This window comes from Sceloporus occidentalis, unplaced genomic scaffold (genome assembly GCF_023333645.1).
Source record: "Sceloporus occidentalis isolate IW3139 unplaced genomic scaffold, rSceOcc1.0.p SCAF_14, whole genome shotgun sequence".
Classification (NCBI taxonomy): domain Eukaryota; kingdom Metazoa; phylum Chordata; class Lepidosauria; order Squamata; family Phrynosomatidae; genus Sceloporus; species Sceloporus occidentalis.
Genome location: NW_028316994.1, coordinates 8054173 through 8069892, shown reverse-complemented (window position 1 = coordinate 8069892; position 15720 = coordinate 8054173). Strand labels below are relative to the sequence as shown.

Here is a 15720-nt window from a genome sequence, read left to right as displayed (position 1 = left end):
CAACTATTTGTGTGTGTGTGGAATATGCCAGGGCCACGCACCATATTTGTGCGCATTGAATACAACTGTATTTTTCTCCTTCCTAGAAACTCAACAGGGCCCGGCAGTCAACAGCTCAAGAACCAACATCAATCCAGGAACTGCCACTCTGAGCAGCGCTGTACAAGGGTATTCTGGTACTGGAAGTCCAAAGAAACAAAGAAACAAAAACAAAATCCTTCCCAGCTCTGATTTTTTTTTTTTTGGGGGGGGGGAGCAGAGTGACAGCCTGAGTGGGACTAAATGACAGCAACCTCAATTGAACCCTCTGTGGCCCTTCTACTAAAACAGAGAATGCCTCACAACAGAAGCCCCGTAACCAAACCATTCCTGGCATCTCCTCGGCCCCTGGCTACCTATGAGCGTGGGCGCGATCTCTGCACTTTTGTGTCAACGGCAGCAACCCATGTCATGCGGACCCTCCAGAGACCTTGCCGGAGCAAGCCGAGGAAGAGGAAAGTGAATCACCGGAGGTTCCTACAGAACCAGATATGCAGGTAGGATTGCCTGATCTCCATCACCTCCTTCCCTGCCGTTGTCCTCTAAAGAACCTAGCAGTGTCTACAAGTAGATTCAGAGCGACTTAGTTGGGAAAAACTGCATCCCTGGAAGGCACTGCTGGGCAATCATGCAAGGCCACAAACTCTGAAGAAGGCCCTGTGGGCATCCCATTGCCCATGGCTGGTATAGTTTGGAAAGGGCCATGAGCTCTGATTTATTCTCTAGTCTTCTTCAGCAAACCTTTCTCTCTCTTTCTTCCTCAGGAGCTTTTCAGATATTGAGGCTGCTACTCGCCGTCTGGCCTCCTCCATCCTTTCCCAGGAAGCTTGTGTGGCTCCTGCACCAATCCAGCAAAGGGCCCCCGTTCGACCCAGCACCCTCCTACTACCCCCAATTGTCAGTTCTTTCTCAGGCATTGCCGAAGCTTTCGTGGCTCCTGACCCAAGCCCTGGCTGGGCCTTGTCTCTTGATGCCCTGACCTCTGACCCTGATGAACTTTTTGAACCCATCACCAGAGAGACAGAGCCAGCAGCACCCCACAGCTGGGAACCTCTCAGCCTGGATCGAGGATCGACCTTGGTAGGGTGGGCTGCACCTTCCCACATGCCACATCCTCTTACAGGTTCTGCAACCTGTGTGGAGCCTATGGTCTACCCCTCTGTTGCAGCTGACTGTTCCAGCCCTGCCTTGGAGGTGGGGTCCTTTGTCATTCCAGACCATGACACCTACATGCCTTTGTCGGATTTGGAAATGTGGTGACGTCCCAGCAGGGTTGCCAGTTTGAGATTGCCCCAGGCCTTGATGTTTCAAGGTTGAAGCCTGAAACCTGGGGACAATGGCATCAGTAACTATGGTATCACCCAGTGTGCCCCTCCTGATCCTCCATCCCCAGGCTTTCAGCGCGGAGAGAAAGCCTAGGGACTGAGCAGCCAGCAAGGACACACATGTACCCCTCCTGTCCCGAAAAGGAAGAAGGCCCAACCAGGTGTCAGCCCTCTTCTGGGTGTCATCCAGTGCGGTCTGGACCCCCAGCACCTTCCTAAGTTGCCACTGGCTAGGAACAACTACAGGGATATCATTAAGCATATCATTAAGTATCAGCAACAGTTGCTGACAGTTTCTCTCTCTCTCTCTCTCTCTCTCTCTCTCTCTCTCTCTCTCTCTCTCACACACACACACCATATTTGCAAACCTTTGTAAACTGCACCTCCAAAACTATTAAGCCTTGCAAATTGTAGCAAACCACTGCTCTACTAGGTGAGTGGGAAATTTGCACCCAGCCTCATGACTGGAGCTGATCCCTCCAAAACTGGAGAATTTGCACCCTTGTCTCCCATCCCACCGGGAGATGACCCCTGGAAACTGGAGACTCGGGCCCAGGCCCTGAGATTTAGCAACCCTTCTTCCCATTGTTAGCCCCCATCTTCTAATTCTGCTCTGAACCAGGGAGAGCATTTTTCAATATCCCCCTGATTCCCCCTGCCCCGACTCCCCTCTAGCATTACAAAAAGATAAATTTCTAGTGTCAAATTATTTTCTTTGCCAGAGCAGAAGAACCTCTGACCCTGGGAGAAAATCTGGTCCTTAGGATTTCCCCCTCTATCCACAACCAGTTCCCCATTACACCCTTCTTTGGTGACTTCCCCAGCTTTTGTAGTTTTTCCTCCATTGTAGAGGAGGAAATTGCTTTGGTTTAATTGCATTATAAATTCCTTCCTTGTCTCCAATATATATTGTATTGTTCATTTTGAACACTTTTCCTTTTGTAGTTTTTTGTGGGTTTTTTGGGCCATGTGACTATGTTCTAGACATACATAGCCCAAAAAACCCACAAAAAACTATGGATGCCGGCCATATTATTTAAATGTAAATTATATTTAATCATATGTAATTTTTTTTTTTAAAAAAAAACCTTTTATCCTAGCAAGTGAGGAGCAGAAAGTGAATATGTTCTAGCCCCCACTTGGAAAAAACAAACCAGACTTTCCTCAGAGAATGTGCCTGCTAGTTCTGTACTCGTGATGTGACTATTAAAGGCTTGTTTCTTGCTGCCACCTAGTGAACTCTTCCATTATTATCCAGCTATTAACAATAATTTCAAGATTCCTTTGTAGAGAAAAGGCATGCACTGTAAATTAAAATGCCCTTTGTGGAAAATCCAGGGGGAATGGACTGCACCAGGTGACACTTCAGTCCTAGACTTCAAAAGCTGACAACAATGTATCTCATTTTATATTACTTTTTCATTTTAAAAATCACAAAGGGTAAACAAAGGCAAATAATGATTTTTAACAAGCCTGCCCAAAAGTAAGCAGGGTGTATTCAGGGGTATGGCTGTGTTGGCCATAGAGCAAAGTACAATGACATCCAAAATCTACAAAACAGTGATACTTTTATTCAGCCAAAATGCACATTATACATGTTGCAAGCTTTCGAACCTCCACTGGCTTCTTTGTCAGGCAAAAGTGTTAAAAATCAAACAGGAGAAAAAAAAATAATAGTATGGCAATGTTAGTCACAGGGCTGCATTTTATCAAGACGTTGTTGTGTTTTGAGATAGCGTGAACTATTTGTGTTGAGATAGTTCAAAGTGATATCTATCCAGGCATCCCTTTCCTCCTCCTGGCCATGTAGAACTGGGAACAAAGCATTCCAGACTCCAGGCTAGAACATACATACATACATACACTTAATATGCTGCCTTTCTTTCACAGATTTAACATTTGAATTCCATTAGCAATACAAAAAAGTACTTCCTCTGATATCCAAGATGTCTCTGCTTACTTCATTGCTAAGTAAGGAATAGTTACCTATAAAAGGGAAAGGAATCTACAATAGGGGTTTATTGAACTTGTCACATTAGGATAAAGAAGCAGAATATCAAAAATAGTTTCTGCCTGTCCTAAAACAATACCTGCAAATGCACCAGTGAGACAGCAAAATATCCCAACCCCTTCCGTCTCCAAAATCTAGTGACTGTAATACCTTTCCAAAACCAAGCAGAACAGCTTTTTAAAAAGTGGTAAGTTTTCAAATCTTCAGGATCCTTTACCTTGGTGTCCTACCTCTGAGTCCATGATCCACCACTAACTAGGAATTATGGGAGTAGCTGGGGATTATGGGAGCTGTTGTTTAGTGCATTTAGCACATCTGGAGGGCAGTAGAATAGGCAAGATCACATAAGAGGATGCTAAAAGAAGTGTTTAGGTGTGCTGTGTGAGAAAACACCATAGAATCATAGAATCATAGAGTTGGAAGAGACCGCAAGGGCCATCCAGTCCAACCCCCTGCCATGCAGGAAATCACAATCAAAGCATCCCTGACAGATGTCCATCCAGCCTCTGCTTAAAGACCTCCAAAGAAGGAGACTCCACCACTTTCCAAGGGAGTTTGTTCCACTGTCGAACAGCCCTTACTGTCAGGAAGTTCTTCCTAATGTTGAGGTGGAATCTCTTTTCCTGGAGCTTGCATCCATTGCTCCACTGGATCCTAGTCTCTGGAGCAGCAGAAAACAAGCTTGCTCCCTCCTCAATATGACATCCCTTCAAATATTTAAATAGGGCTATCATATCACCTCTTAACCTTCTTTTCTCCAGGCTAAACATACCCAGCTCCCTAAGTCGTTCTTCGTAGGGCATGGTTTCCAGACCTTTCACCATTTTTGTCGCCCTCCTTTGGACACGCTCCAGTTTCTCAATGTCCTTTTTGAATTGTGGTGCCCAGAACTGGACACAATATTCCAGGTGGGGCCTGACCAGAGCAGAAAATAGTGGCACTATGACTTCCCTTGATCTAGACACTATACTACTATTGATGCAGCCTAAAATAGCATTGGCCTTGTTAGTTGCCGCATCGCACTGTTGACTCATGTTCAACTTGTGGTCTACTTGGACTCCTAGATCCCTTTCACATGTAGTTTCATTCAGCCAGGTGTCCTCCATCCTATATCTGTGCTTTTCGTTTTTCTGCCCTAAGTGCAGTACCTTACATTTCTCTGTGTTGAATTTCATTCTTCATGGCTCTATATGCCCCATGCACTTCAATTTAGAACATTTATTATTATTATTATTATTATTATTATTATTATTATTATTTATATTCTGCCTTTTCCTTGTGGAATCAATGCAGATTACAAAGCCATCCCTTAAACATGCTATAATAAAGAATAAGCATTTCTGATGATGGACAGAAGGAAAAAGAGTTTAGAGCAAGGAGAGAGTTATTAGAAAAGGAAAAGAAACGAAATAATCAAATAATAATAATAATAATAATAATAATTTTAGAGCAAGGACAGAATTATTAGAGAAGGCAAAGAAAAGAAACAATACATTTCCCAGTTCACAGAGTTAGACAAAGTGGTGCAATGGAGACCAGGTTCGAATCCTGGCTTGGCCATGGAGACCCAATGGGCGACCTTGGGAAAGTCACACTCTCTCAGCCTCAGAGGAGGGCATCTCAAGAAAACCCCAGGAAACGTTGGCCTTAGAGTCGAGTCAGAGAACGGGAACTGATGTGATCGATTGTGCCCGAGGCCAACAGAACAAGACATGGCTGGCTTGGAAAGTGTGGCAGGTACTTTCCAGACCCAGGTATTTCAGACCAAAGGAAGAGGTTGATCATCATGGGTTTGGTTGTTGTGTGGCTTCAAGTCGAAAGCTCATGCTGCCAACTTCTTTGCTCCAAGTTCTCTCTGCATCCTGACTTTACAGACTAACCCCGTTATTATATCTTTGGATTCATTTCGAAATATCCTGGTGCTTTTGGCAGAGGAGCCCCCAAAACTGGGAGGGAGAAGCCCCTGAGGGAGGGCCAAGAGGGCCCAAAGGGGTCCTCCCTCCCTCCCTCCCTCCCTTTGGGGCCCTGAAGTGGGTGGCCTGGAAAGTGTTGTGGGTACATTCCGGACTCAGGTCTTTCAAAGCAAAGGAAGAGGTTGAACGTGGGTTTTAGAAACCGTTTAAAGCTTTCCAAACTGGAGGCTTTGCTCCGGGAAATCCTGGCCCCGAAGTGCGAGAGTGAAGGAATGAATGGATGGATGAATGAATGTAGAGAGACCTCGCAGCCCCTTTGAGACTCACTGCAAGAAAGACGTTGGCAGCAGCAGCAGCAGCATGAGCTTTCCGTAGACTGAAGTCCCCGCTCCTCGTGCGGCTGCCAGTTCCTTTCCTCCAAGCTCTGTCTGCCTCCTGATTTTAGAGACTAACACAGCTATACCTTTGAATTTATTTTGAAATGTCCTGGTGCTTTTGGCAGAGGAGCCCCCAAAACTGGGAGGGAGAAGCCCCTGAGGGAGGGCCAGGGCCGAGAGGTCCAAGGGCTCCCTCCCTCCCTTCCATTCCTTTGGGGCCCAAGGGAGGACCCCCCAAAGAGCCAGAGCCAGGAGGGGCGGGGCCAATCTTGGGGCGCGCGAGGGGGGGCTCCGGGGGCTGACCAATCAGGGCGCAGCGCCTGCCCTATAAATACCGGGCGCCGGGGAGCTCGCGCTCAGTCGGAGTCCGGCGCTTGGAGGGAGCCCTTAGTGCCTCGTTTAGAAGAAGCATCAGAGAGAGCGGGGGCCCCTTCCATTCAGCCTCGCCCTCATAATCATGTCGGAGACGGCGCCCGAAGCCCCCGCTGCAGCCCCCGCGGCCACGGCCTCCTCCCCGGCGGCCTCCCCTCCGTCCAAGGCTCCGGCTAAGAAGACGGCGGCGGCGGCGGCGGCGGCTCGGTCCCCGAAGAAGGCCCCTCGGAAGGCGGCGGCGGCGTCAGGGTCGGGGGGTCCGAGCGTGACGGAGCTGCTGACGAAGGCGGTGTCGGCCTCGAAGGAGCGCCAGGGGGTCTCTCTGGCCGCCCTGAAGAAGGCGCTGGCGGCCGCCGGGTACGACGTGGAGAAGAACAAGAGCCGCATCAAGCTGGGCCTCAAGAGCCTGGTGGGCAAAGGCACGCTGCTCCAGACCAAGGGCTCCGGCGCCTCGGGCTCCTTCAAGCTCAACAAGAAGCGCCAGGCGCCCCAGGGCAAGCCGCCCAGGGCCCCAGCGGCCAAGAAGAAGGCCAGGGCCACGGCTGCGGCGGCGGCGACGGTCAAGAAAGGCCCCAAGAAGCCGGCGGCGGTCAAGAAGGCCTCTGCGGGAGCCAAGAAGAAGCCCCCGCCCAAGAAGAGCCCCAAGAAGGCGGCGGCGGCGACGGGGGCCAGGAAGGCCTCTGCGGGGGTCAAGAGGAGCCCCAAGAAGGCCAAGGCAGCGCCCAGGAAGGCGGCCAAGAGCCCCGCCAAGGCCAAGGCCCCCAAAGCCAAGGCTAAGGCCAAGAAGGCCAAGGCCCCCCGGAAGAAGTGAGCCTCCGTCCCCCGGACTCAGGGAGCCCTCCTTCACCCCAAAGGCTCTTTTCAGAGCCACCCACAAAATCAACCTTAAAGAGCTCGGACGCTGGCGCTAATCTTGCTCCAATCGAAGGAATAACTAGGCCTCAAAGAGGAAGCGGGGACCAAGCGGGCAAAAGGGGGCCAGTCCTGGATCTTGGCCAAGTCGCCCTCGCCCTCAAGGAAAGCCATGGCAAACCTGGGCGAGAGAGCCCCAGAAGAGGAACGTCTTGGGGTCGCCATCGGTGGCAAAGCCGACAAACAAAGCCAGAAAGAGCGGGGAGACCTGCTTCTCCGGGCGCAGAGAGAAGGAAGGGTCCCTGGGGACACTATCGTTGGGGAGGGCCTCTGCGAGTTCAGTGCTGGCTTTCCCAGCTGCAAAGGCTCCATGACATGCCCCTAGTCAAGGAGGCACCGTCCCCACGGAGACAGTTCTGCCCAGAACTAGGACCTGCCGAGATCCCTCACTCCATGTGTACACACACACACACACACACACACACACACACACACACACAGATATATAGATATATATATCTCTATGGCCCATTGGGGGCAAAGGGGGAGGGAGGCCCAAGGCGCTTAAAAGGATCCCTCCGTTAAAAGCCACCAAGGAAGGCGGCCTCGGGCGAGGCTGCAAGAGTTAAGCAAATCAAGGAAGTCGAAAATCAAAGTCCTCCGGCGCCTTGGAGGCTTCCTGGGCTTCCCTTCGGGATTTCCCTGGGCCAATAGAGTGCCTTGCTTTGGGGACTGGGACGGAGCGACACAAAGGACAGGACTTGCCCAGAAGGAAACCATACTCGCCCATCGGGAGGGATAGGAGAACAAAAAAGATACATAGGAGAAGACTTGTCCTCGGTTTCCCGTTGGAAAGAGACATTTGGAAACATACAGAAGCGAATACTTGCCGAAAGGGAAAGGTAGCGCAAGTGTTCCCCTAGGTATCTCTATGGGCGCGTAGGACTGTCCTTTGGCTCCTCCGGGGGACTAGGGCTTCGGGAGAGCATGGACAGCCGCCGAGTGACCTTTCACAAGCCACACTCTCTCAGCCTCAGGAGGCAATGGCCAACCCCCTCAGAGCCCACATTAAGAAAAGGGGGCGCCTCCCGGGTCCTTCAAGGAGCCTAAGCCGAAGAGGCGTCTCTCTCTGTGTGTGTATCTGGAGAAAAGGATGGCAGACTTGGGCTCTTGATTCAGGGGAACTCTTCAGTTGGGGAATAAGCCCTAAAAGAGCAGCGCTTTCCCGAAGAGAGAAAGGCTGCAGTCTATGGGAAATGTGTGGCAGAGACAGAAGCCTCGGTCTCTAGGGCTTGATAGAAGAAGAAAGCGACAAGCCCCATTAGGAGCTGCAAGGTCCCGTTTCAGCAGCGATCGACACCCCACCCCTAAAATACACCGACATTGGTTTAGTTAGGATCTCCCAGCCGGAGAAGGCAAAGGCCAACCCCTCGGAGCCCCTCTTGCCAAGGACCCCTATGGCTAGCCTCACTCGGTGGCCCAGAGCAAGGCAAGGCAAGGCAGTGCAGTGCAGTGCCTCCAGCTCTCCTCCTGGAGGCGGTGCTGGCCCTGAAAAGAGCCTTTGGGTTAGAGATTTGGGGGAAGGGAAGGGCAGGCCAGTCTGGGCTCAGGCCCTCTCCCCGCGGATGCGGCGTGCCAGCTGGATGTCCTTGGGCATGATGGTCACCCTCTTGGCGTGGATGGCGCAGAGGTTGGTGTCCTCGAAGAGCCCCACCAGGTAAGCCTCGCTCGCCTCCTGCAGCGCCATCACCGCCGAGCTCTGGAAGCGCAGGTCCGTCTTGAAGTCCTGCGCGATCTCCCGCACCAGGCGCTGGAAGGGCAGCTTGCGGATCAGCAGCTCCGTCGACTTCTGGTAGCGCCGGATCTCCCGCAGAGCCACCGTCCCCGGCCGGTAGCGGTGCGGCTTCTTCACGCCGCCGGTGGCCGGGGCGCTCTTGCGGGCCGCCTTCGTCGCCAGCTGCTTCCGCGGAGCCTTGCCGCCCGTCGACTTCCGAGCCGTCTGCTTCGTGCGAGCCATTTCTCCGCCTCAGAGGGGAAACCTTACTGCCTTCTACTTCGCAGTCTCTGGCCGGAATGAGAGCGTCCGCGTGGCCGGCGGCGTTTTTATAGCCGCTTTCCGGTCTCCTGATTGGCTGAGCAAATTAGCCAATGGCAGTGTTGGAATCCCGCCGCGCTCTGCCCTGATTGGACTAGAGAGGCTAAGATGAATTTCAAAAGGAGCCGGACATTTTGTGTCTCTGCAAGAAGGGAAAGGCCATGTACTTTCTCTGGTTCAAAACACAGAAATAAATCCAGTTTGGCACCGATTTAATGCCCTTCGCTTACAGATGGGAAGCCCTGCGGAAAATTGGGGGGGGGGGGGGACTCATTTTTTCCGTGTTTTTCCCCTGAATCATTATTATTATGATGCTTTATTTATATAGCACTGTAGATTTGCACAGCACTGTAGATACGAACAATAAAACAGATAAGAGTAAACCCGCAGTCCATGGCATACAGTCTAAGAAATAATAGCATAATACGTATAAATAATACATAGCAATACAGGAAAGGGTTCAATAAATATTCCACAATTGATTTTCTTCTCCTCCCCCCTATTTTTCTTGTGTTAAGGTACCAAAACAGGAGAAACAAACAGACTAGGTCCATGATCCAAGATGGCCTTTATTTGCATGCAAAAGAACACAGGGGAATCATTCTCCAAGCTGTGCCCCCGACCAAAACAGGGAGCAAAGCTTTCATAGCATTTTGACATTCCAACAAAGAGAAGGTAACTTTCGTTTCTATAACCAGACTTTCCTTCTCAGTCTACCATGAGGCTTCTTTGTTCTCCCGGGGAGCCAAGGACCTTGGGCATCTCTGACTCCCTTTTGCATCCCATCCTCCCCTGTGAAGGCCTCCTTCCAAACTAGGCATATATTTTTAGATGAACATATTAACTTTTATACACTACCAAGCATTGATACCAAAGCTTGCTTATCATTATTCTTATTATGTGCTGAGGCTGAGAGAAGGAAAATGGAGAGAGGAGAGAAAGGAAGAGAGGGGGGTGAACTCAGCCAAAGGAAGAGCTGTGTGTGAGAGAAGGGGTTTATCAAACCCTCACACTTGTCCCCCCATTTCCTCCCCCCCCCCCCCCGTTCTTCCCATCACTTATGAAATATTTTATTTTAGCATGATTCAGGGAAAACACGGAGAAAAGGTTTTTTTTCTTCCTAATTTTTCTACAGACCTTCACATCTCTACCCTGGCTCAGTGGTAGGGAATCCTGGGAATTGTAGTTTATTGTGGCCCCAGAGCTTTGTGACAGAGGCAGCTAAATGTCTCACAAAACTACAGTTCCCAGAACTTCCTAGCAGTGAGCCAAGGCAGTTAAAGCAGTCTCAAGCTGGGTTATTTTAATTCTGGGCCCCACAACAAACTCTAACTCCCAGAGTTCCATAGCCTTGAGCCAGGGCAGTCAAAGCAGGGATGCCTTTCTCCCAGTCTCAGGGTGCTACAAGATTCCTTTTGTTCTCGGATATTAAAACACTTCCATCACCAAGATTTTACTCATTATAAACAAATTAAGTAGAGCAGACTAAATCTACACAATCTTATGCTATGAATGCCTTCTCCCAATCTGTGGGTGCTACAGCATTTATTTTGTTCTGGAAATACTAACACACTTTATCATCAAAGCTTTTACTCATAGTAAATAAACCAAATAAGAGTAGCTATCCCCATTTAAGATGAATTAGACTTAATCTATGAAATCTTACCCTTCAAGGGCCTTTCTCCCAGTCTCAGGGTGCTACAAGATTCCTTTTGTTCGATATTAATACACTTTATCACCAAGTTTTCACTCATCGTAAATAAACCAAAGAGTAGCTCTCTCCATTTAAGATGAATTGAGGCTGAGTCTATGAAATCTTAGGCCTAAAATACCTTTTTCTCATTCTGAAGGTGCTCTGAAGATGCCAGCCAAATGCAGGTGGAACATCAGGAATAAACTCTTCTAAATGGCCACATCGCCCCAAAAACCCAATGGAGTAGCCATTTCCATTCAATTATTGCTAATTGATCAGTTATCACCCAAGAGGCCCCAGGACACAGCTCTTTCCTTGCAAAAGTGGGTGGCCCTGAAAAGGGCCTTTTTGTGTTTGGAAGCATGGCTTTCTTTTAGCCCCCGAATCCATAGAGGGTCCGGCCTTGTCTCTTGAGGGCGTAGACGACGTCCATGGCGGTGACGGTCTTCCTCTTGGCGTGCTCGGTGTAAGTCACAGCATCGCGGATCACGTTCTCCAGGAAGACCTTCAACACGCCGCGGGTTTCTTCATAGATCAGCCCCGAGATACGCTTCACTCCCCCGCGGCGAGCCAAGCGGCGGATGGCAGGCTTGGTGATGCCTTGGATGTTGTCGCGAAGGACCTTCCGGTGCCGCTTGGCGCCTCCTTTCCCAAGACCCTTCCCACCTTTTCCACGTCCAGACATCTTTTCAATAGCTCTCACAACACTCTCCTCGTTACAAAGAAAGATGAATGAGGCCAAATACAGCGCGAGCCTCGGTTTATATAGGGTTGATTCCGACCAGAGGGAAAACTGCAAAGCCTCGTGCCCCTTGGAAGTCTGACCAATCAATGAGCGCTGTGGCTGACCAATAGGAATCCAGGGAGAAAAATTCAAACTTAGGTCGAATTTTGGCGCCCGTTTTGTTGCTCAATGAATCCTTTCTTCTGCCGCCATACAATTCGTGTATTCGGTATTATTATTCTTATTATTATGTTTTATTTATATAGTGCTGTAGATTTGCACAGTGCTGTACATATAATACATTTAGTATATTCGGTGCAACAGTATATTCGGTTATTTACTTTTAGTGCATGCGATATTAGCGGCAACCACCCTTTTTCTTCTGGCTTTCTGTTTTTAAATATCTTCCAGTTAGTCTCAAAGGTGCTGAGAGATCCCTTAGCAAACATGGTGTTGTTACTCAGTGGGCCTCTTAATCAGGCTCAAAATGGAGGACATTTTGGGATTCCTCCTGGAGAGAAGGTTGAAATGGAGGACATGTCCTGGAAAAGGAGGATGTCTGGTCCTCCTGAGTAGCACAGTTCTCATCAGATATACATTACTGTCTATTAAATGTATATCTCACAAAGCTTCAGCCCACAAGAGCACAATTGTCCCTGCTTAGTTTTATAATCAACATGTATTTTTATTGAGGATGGGAGAGTTTATGGGTTATAATGTTTTACTGTATTTTAATTTTGTTTTAATATTGTTAGCTGCTTCGATCTGGTTGGAGAGGCAGGATATAAATATTATTATTATTATTATTATTATTATTATTATTATTATATCAGCATGGTGTAGTGGGTTGCGTGCTGGGACAAGACTTATAAGAAGACCTCTTGTTCTTGTTGTTGTGTTCCTTCAAGTCATTTCCCACTTATGACGACCCTATTATGGAGTTTTCTTGGGAATTTCTACAGAGGCCTTGCCATTGCCTTTCCCTGAGGCTGAGAGAGTGTGACTTGCCCAAGGAGGGTTTTACATTAGAGGAAGCAATGGTGTACCCCCTATGAATACATCTTGCCCCCCCAAAAAACATAGGATAGGGTTGCCATATGTTTCAGTGAGACCAGGGTTCGAGTCCCAGCTCAGCCATGAAACCCATTGGGAGAGCTTGAGCAAGTCATGCTCTCTCAGCCTCAAAGGGAGGCAAGCGCAAAACCCCTCTGAACAAATCTTCCGAAGGAAACCCCCAACTCAGAGCCTCCATTAAATCAGAAACGATTTGAAGGCAGGTGACAACACATCTCTGCAGATCTTTAAGGTGTTACAAGGCGTTTTGTTGTTTTAACGACAGTACTATGCTTCTGAGTGGGTTTCTTTACCTGCTCTTAATTAAGTAACATCCAAACAATGATACCTTAATGGGGCCAACCAAAATGCACAATTACAAATTTGAATTGCAAATAGACATTAAATTTCCTTGAATGTGAAAAACTACCAGTGACCACATGGCCAAAAAAAGAGAGAGGAGATGCCAGCCTGCAGATAGACCTCCTTAGCATCTGAACTAAGACCAGAAACAGAAAATGCAGGCCTAGGACTAACATCTTCAATTTCTTTCTCCTGTTTCCCTGATGAAGAGGCCAGTGTGACTTTGAAAGCTTACAACATGTAATTGTGCATTGGCCCAAATAAAGATATCGTTGTTTGGATGTTATTGGATTTGCTGTATGGCCAACATGGCTACCCCCAGCGGCTCTTTAGTAGTTTACTTTAGTTAGTTACTTTAGTCCAGTTAGTTATTTCGGTCGGTTTGCCCCATAAGTTCAAATTTTTGGGCCATTTTGTGCAACAAACTCTGAACACTCAATTTAAGTTGATTTTTAAAAATGTTTTATGTATTTTTCAGATCCGTGTTGGAAGCTCTGAAAAGGAGACGTCATCAGAATGAAGGCACTTGGCTACACAGATCGCATGACGCAGGCATTGGAACCAGTTTGAATTTCCCACACTGAGCTACAACTGGATAAAGACAACAGAAACCCTGGCTTCCCTTATGCTACTTCTTGTTCCTTTGCTTTGGAGGACACCCACCTCTCTTTTTGACTATTTGTTGTTGTGTACCTTCAAGACTTATGGCGACCCTATCAAAGGGTTTTCTGGCATGTTTCTTCAGAGGGGGTTTGCCATTGCCATGCTCTGAGGCTGAGAGAGTGTGACTTGCCCAAGGTCACCAAATAAGTTTATATGGCTGAGCAGGGATTTGAACCCTGGTCTCCAAAGTCATATTCCAACACTCAAACCACTACACCATGCTGTCTCACTTACTATTAAACCTTCGGGGGGGAAAGAACAATCTGTTTTAATATTATAATAATTGAATTCCTTTTTAATATACTTTTTTTCTATGTTTTTAATTGTACTGGTTTTTTAATGTTGTGAAGCTGCTCTGAGTCCCAGTTCTGGGAAAAGAGCAGGATACAAATATATTATTATTATTATTATTATTACATATAATAAATATAATAATAATATAATAATAATATATAATATATATTAATAATAAATAAATAAATAAATAAATAAATAATATATTAATAATAATATAATAATAATAAATAATAATATATTATATCTTTTATAATAATATAAATAAAAAGAAACGTATCATGGAATGTGAGTATTTTTTTGCTTTGTTTTAAACTTAACAAGATGGCAGACACTTTCCTTGTAGATGGGGAGCAATAGGTATCAAAATACACTGAGGAAAAAGAAGCATTAAAATAGCAGACCTTGCAGCAGTTCCCAAATTCTGTTCTTCCAGATTTTTTGGACTTCAGCAACCAGAATCCCTGACCGTTGGCCAAAGTGGCTGAGGCTTCTGGGAGTTGAAGTCCAAAAACCTGGAAGACCAGATTTTGGGAATCACTGATGGAAAGGATTAAATTGAGCACAAGAGTCACTCGACCAAGGATTTTTATTTCTTCACTCCCTCCTTAAATAGATGTTTACACAGAAAAGGTTAAAGTGCAATTAAGGTCCAAAACACACTGCAGAAATGATCCAGTCTGAGACCTCTTTAACTGCCCTGTCTCAATGCAAAGGAATTTTGGGAACTGTAGTTTTGTGAGGCATTTAGCCTTCTCTGTCAGGGAGCTCTGGTGCCACAAGAAACTACAACTCCCAGAATTCCCTAGCACTGAGCCAGGGCAGTTAAAGCGGTCTCAAACTAGATTATTTCCGCAGTGTGTTTTGGGCCTGTGTTAACATGCCTTGCTGTGGCATTGTGTTGCATACAATGTAGCCTTCCTCCAACCCTTCTTGTTACATTGCAGCAAAGTTTCAGATACAGTATTTCTTCTTCGTGGTCTCTGCGAATCATACAAATGGGTTTCACTGCGCCTGCGCAGTGCTGTTCGGAACCTACTGGAATCACTGGGCAGAGTTCACTCTGCAACATATTGAAACTTTTTGGCGGTAACTCCGCCCACCCGTTATAAGGCCCCTGCCTTCCCGCTCTTTTCCCCAGTTCCTTTTTTCCGCCGCGCTAGCTGCTTCAGAGGAACCTTCGCTTGCTTTGCTTGCTTGGAATCACTTTCGTTTTAGACTGTATCTTGACACATTCTTTGTCTCCCGCCCCTGGTAACTTTTCGGATCTCCAGCGACTTCAAAATGCCTGCGGCTTTTAAGAAGTGCGACATTTGCAAGGGCAAGATGCCCGTTCAGGACCCGCACTCCACCTGTCTGCTTTGCCTTGGTCCAAGTCACGACCCCAAGGCCTGCGGACTCTGCAGATCCCTCTCTTCCCAGGCCCGGAAAAACCGTGAGTCCCGGCTTACTTCGGCGATTGCCCTGGGAAAATTGCAGGAAAGGGGTTCGCGGTCTTCGTCTGTCCCGCCTTTGCCGCCCCCCGCTTCATCTTCCCGGGCAAGTGTCTCCAGCTTGGGATCGGGGAGAGCGACCGTCCCCAGCGTGGTGTGTGTCCCGGCCGGGACTCCTTCCACCACCACCGATGTGGCCCGTGGCTCCAAACCGCCCAGTGCCACCGACAAACCCTCCAAGCGCCCCCATAAATCATCGGGGACTGAGGGTACCGAACGGGCCTCCAAGCCGAAGGAGGGACCGGAGGGCTCCCGTTCGAAAGAGACTCCCAAACCGGAGGTCCATCTTGCCTCGCCTTCGTCCTCCAAGGCATCCAAGGCGACAAGGTCCCCGAAGCCCTCGTCATCGACACCGGCTGCTGTCCTCCTGGACTTCCCGGACAACCCTTTCTTCCCATCGGAGGAGACTCCCAAGTCTGGGAAGAAGAGGCACCAGGACAAGGCGGACCGGGA

General features: G+C 48.2%; 4 protein-coding genes across 5 annotated transcripts; 2 read left to right on the top strand and 2 right to left on the bottom strand.

The window, feature by feature from the left end:
• The first annotated feature begins 333 nt into the window (after positions 1 to 333).
• CUNH19orf85 (chromosome unknown C19orf85 homolog) lies at positions 334 to 1299 on the top strand. Its single transcript, XM_089480814.1, has 2 exons — positions 334 to 536; positions 804 to 1299. The coding sequence occupies exons 1-2, from the start codon at positions 334 to 336 to the stop codon at positions 1297 to 1299; spliced, it is 699 nt and encodes a 232-aa protein (XP_089336940.1).
• A 4823-nt stretch (positions 1300 to 6122) lies between these two features.
• Positions 6123 to 6848, top strand: LOC149303754 (uncharacterized). 2 transcript variants are annotated; one of them, XM_089480472.1, is made up of 2 exons: positions 6123 to 6566; positions 6660 to 6848. In XM_089480472.1, exons 1-2 carry the CDS (start codon positions 6123 to 6125, stop codon positions 6846 to 6848), a joined length of 633 nt encoding a protein of 210 aa, XP_089336598.1. The 2 variants fall into 2 exon arrangements, with proteins under 2 accessions (XP_089336598.1, XP_089336597.1); XM_089480471.1 differs by having other exon boundaries at positions 6123 to 6848.
• A 1647-nt stretch (positions 6849 to 8495) lies between these two features.
• On the bottom strand, positions 8496 to 8906 carry LOC149303753 (histone H3). The gene has a single exon (XM_089480813.1). It carries the CDS (start codon positions 8904 to 8906, stop codon positions 8496 to 8498), a length of 411 nt encoding a protein of 136 aa, XP_089336939.1.
• A 2144-nt stretch (positions 8907 to 11050) lies between these two features.
• On the bottom strand, positions 11051 to 11362 carry LOC149303752 (histone H4). The gene has a single exon (XM_089480812.1). The coding sequence runs from the start codon at positions 11360 to 11362 to the stop codon at positions 11051 to 11053; it is 312 nt and encodes a 103-aa protein (XP_089336938.1).
• Between the last annotated feature and the right edge of the window lie 4358 nt (positions 11363 to 15720).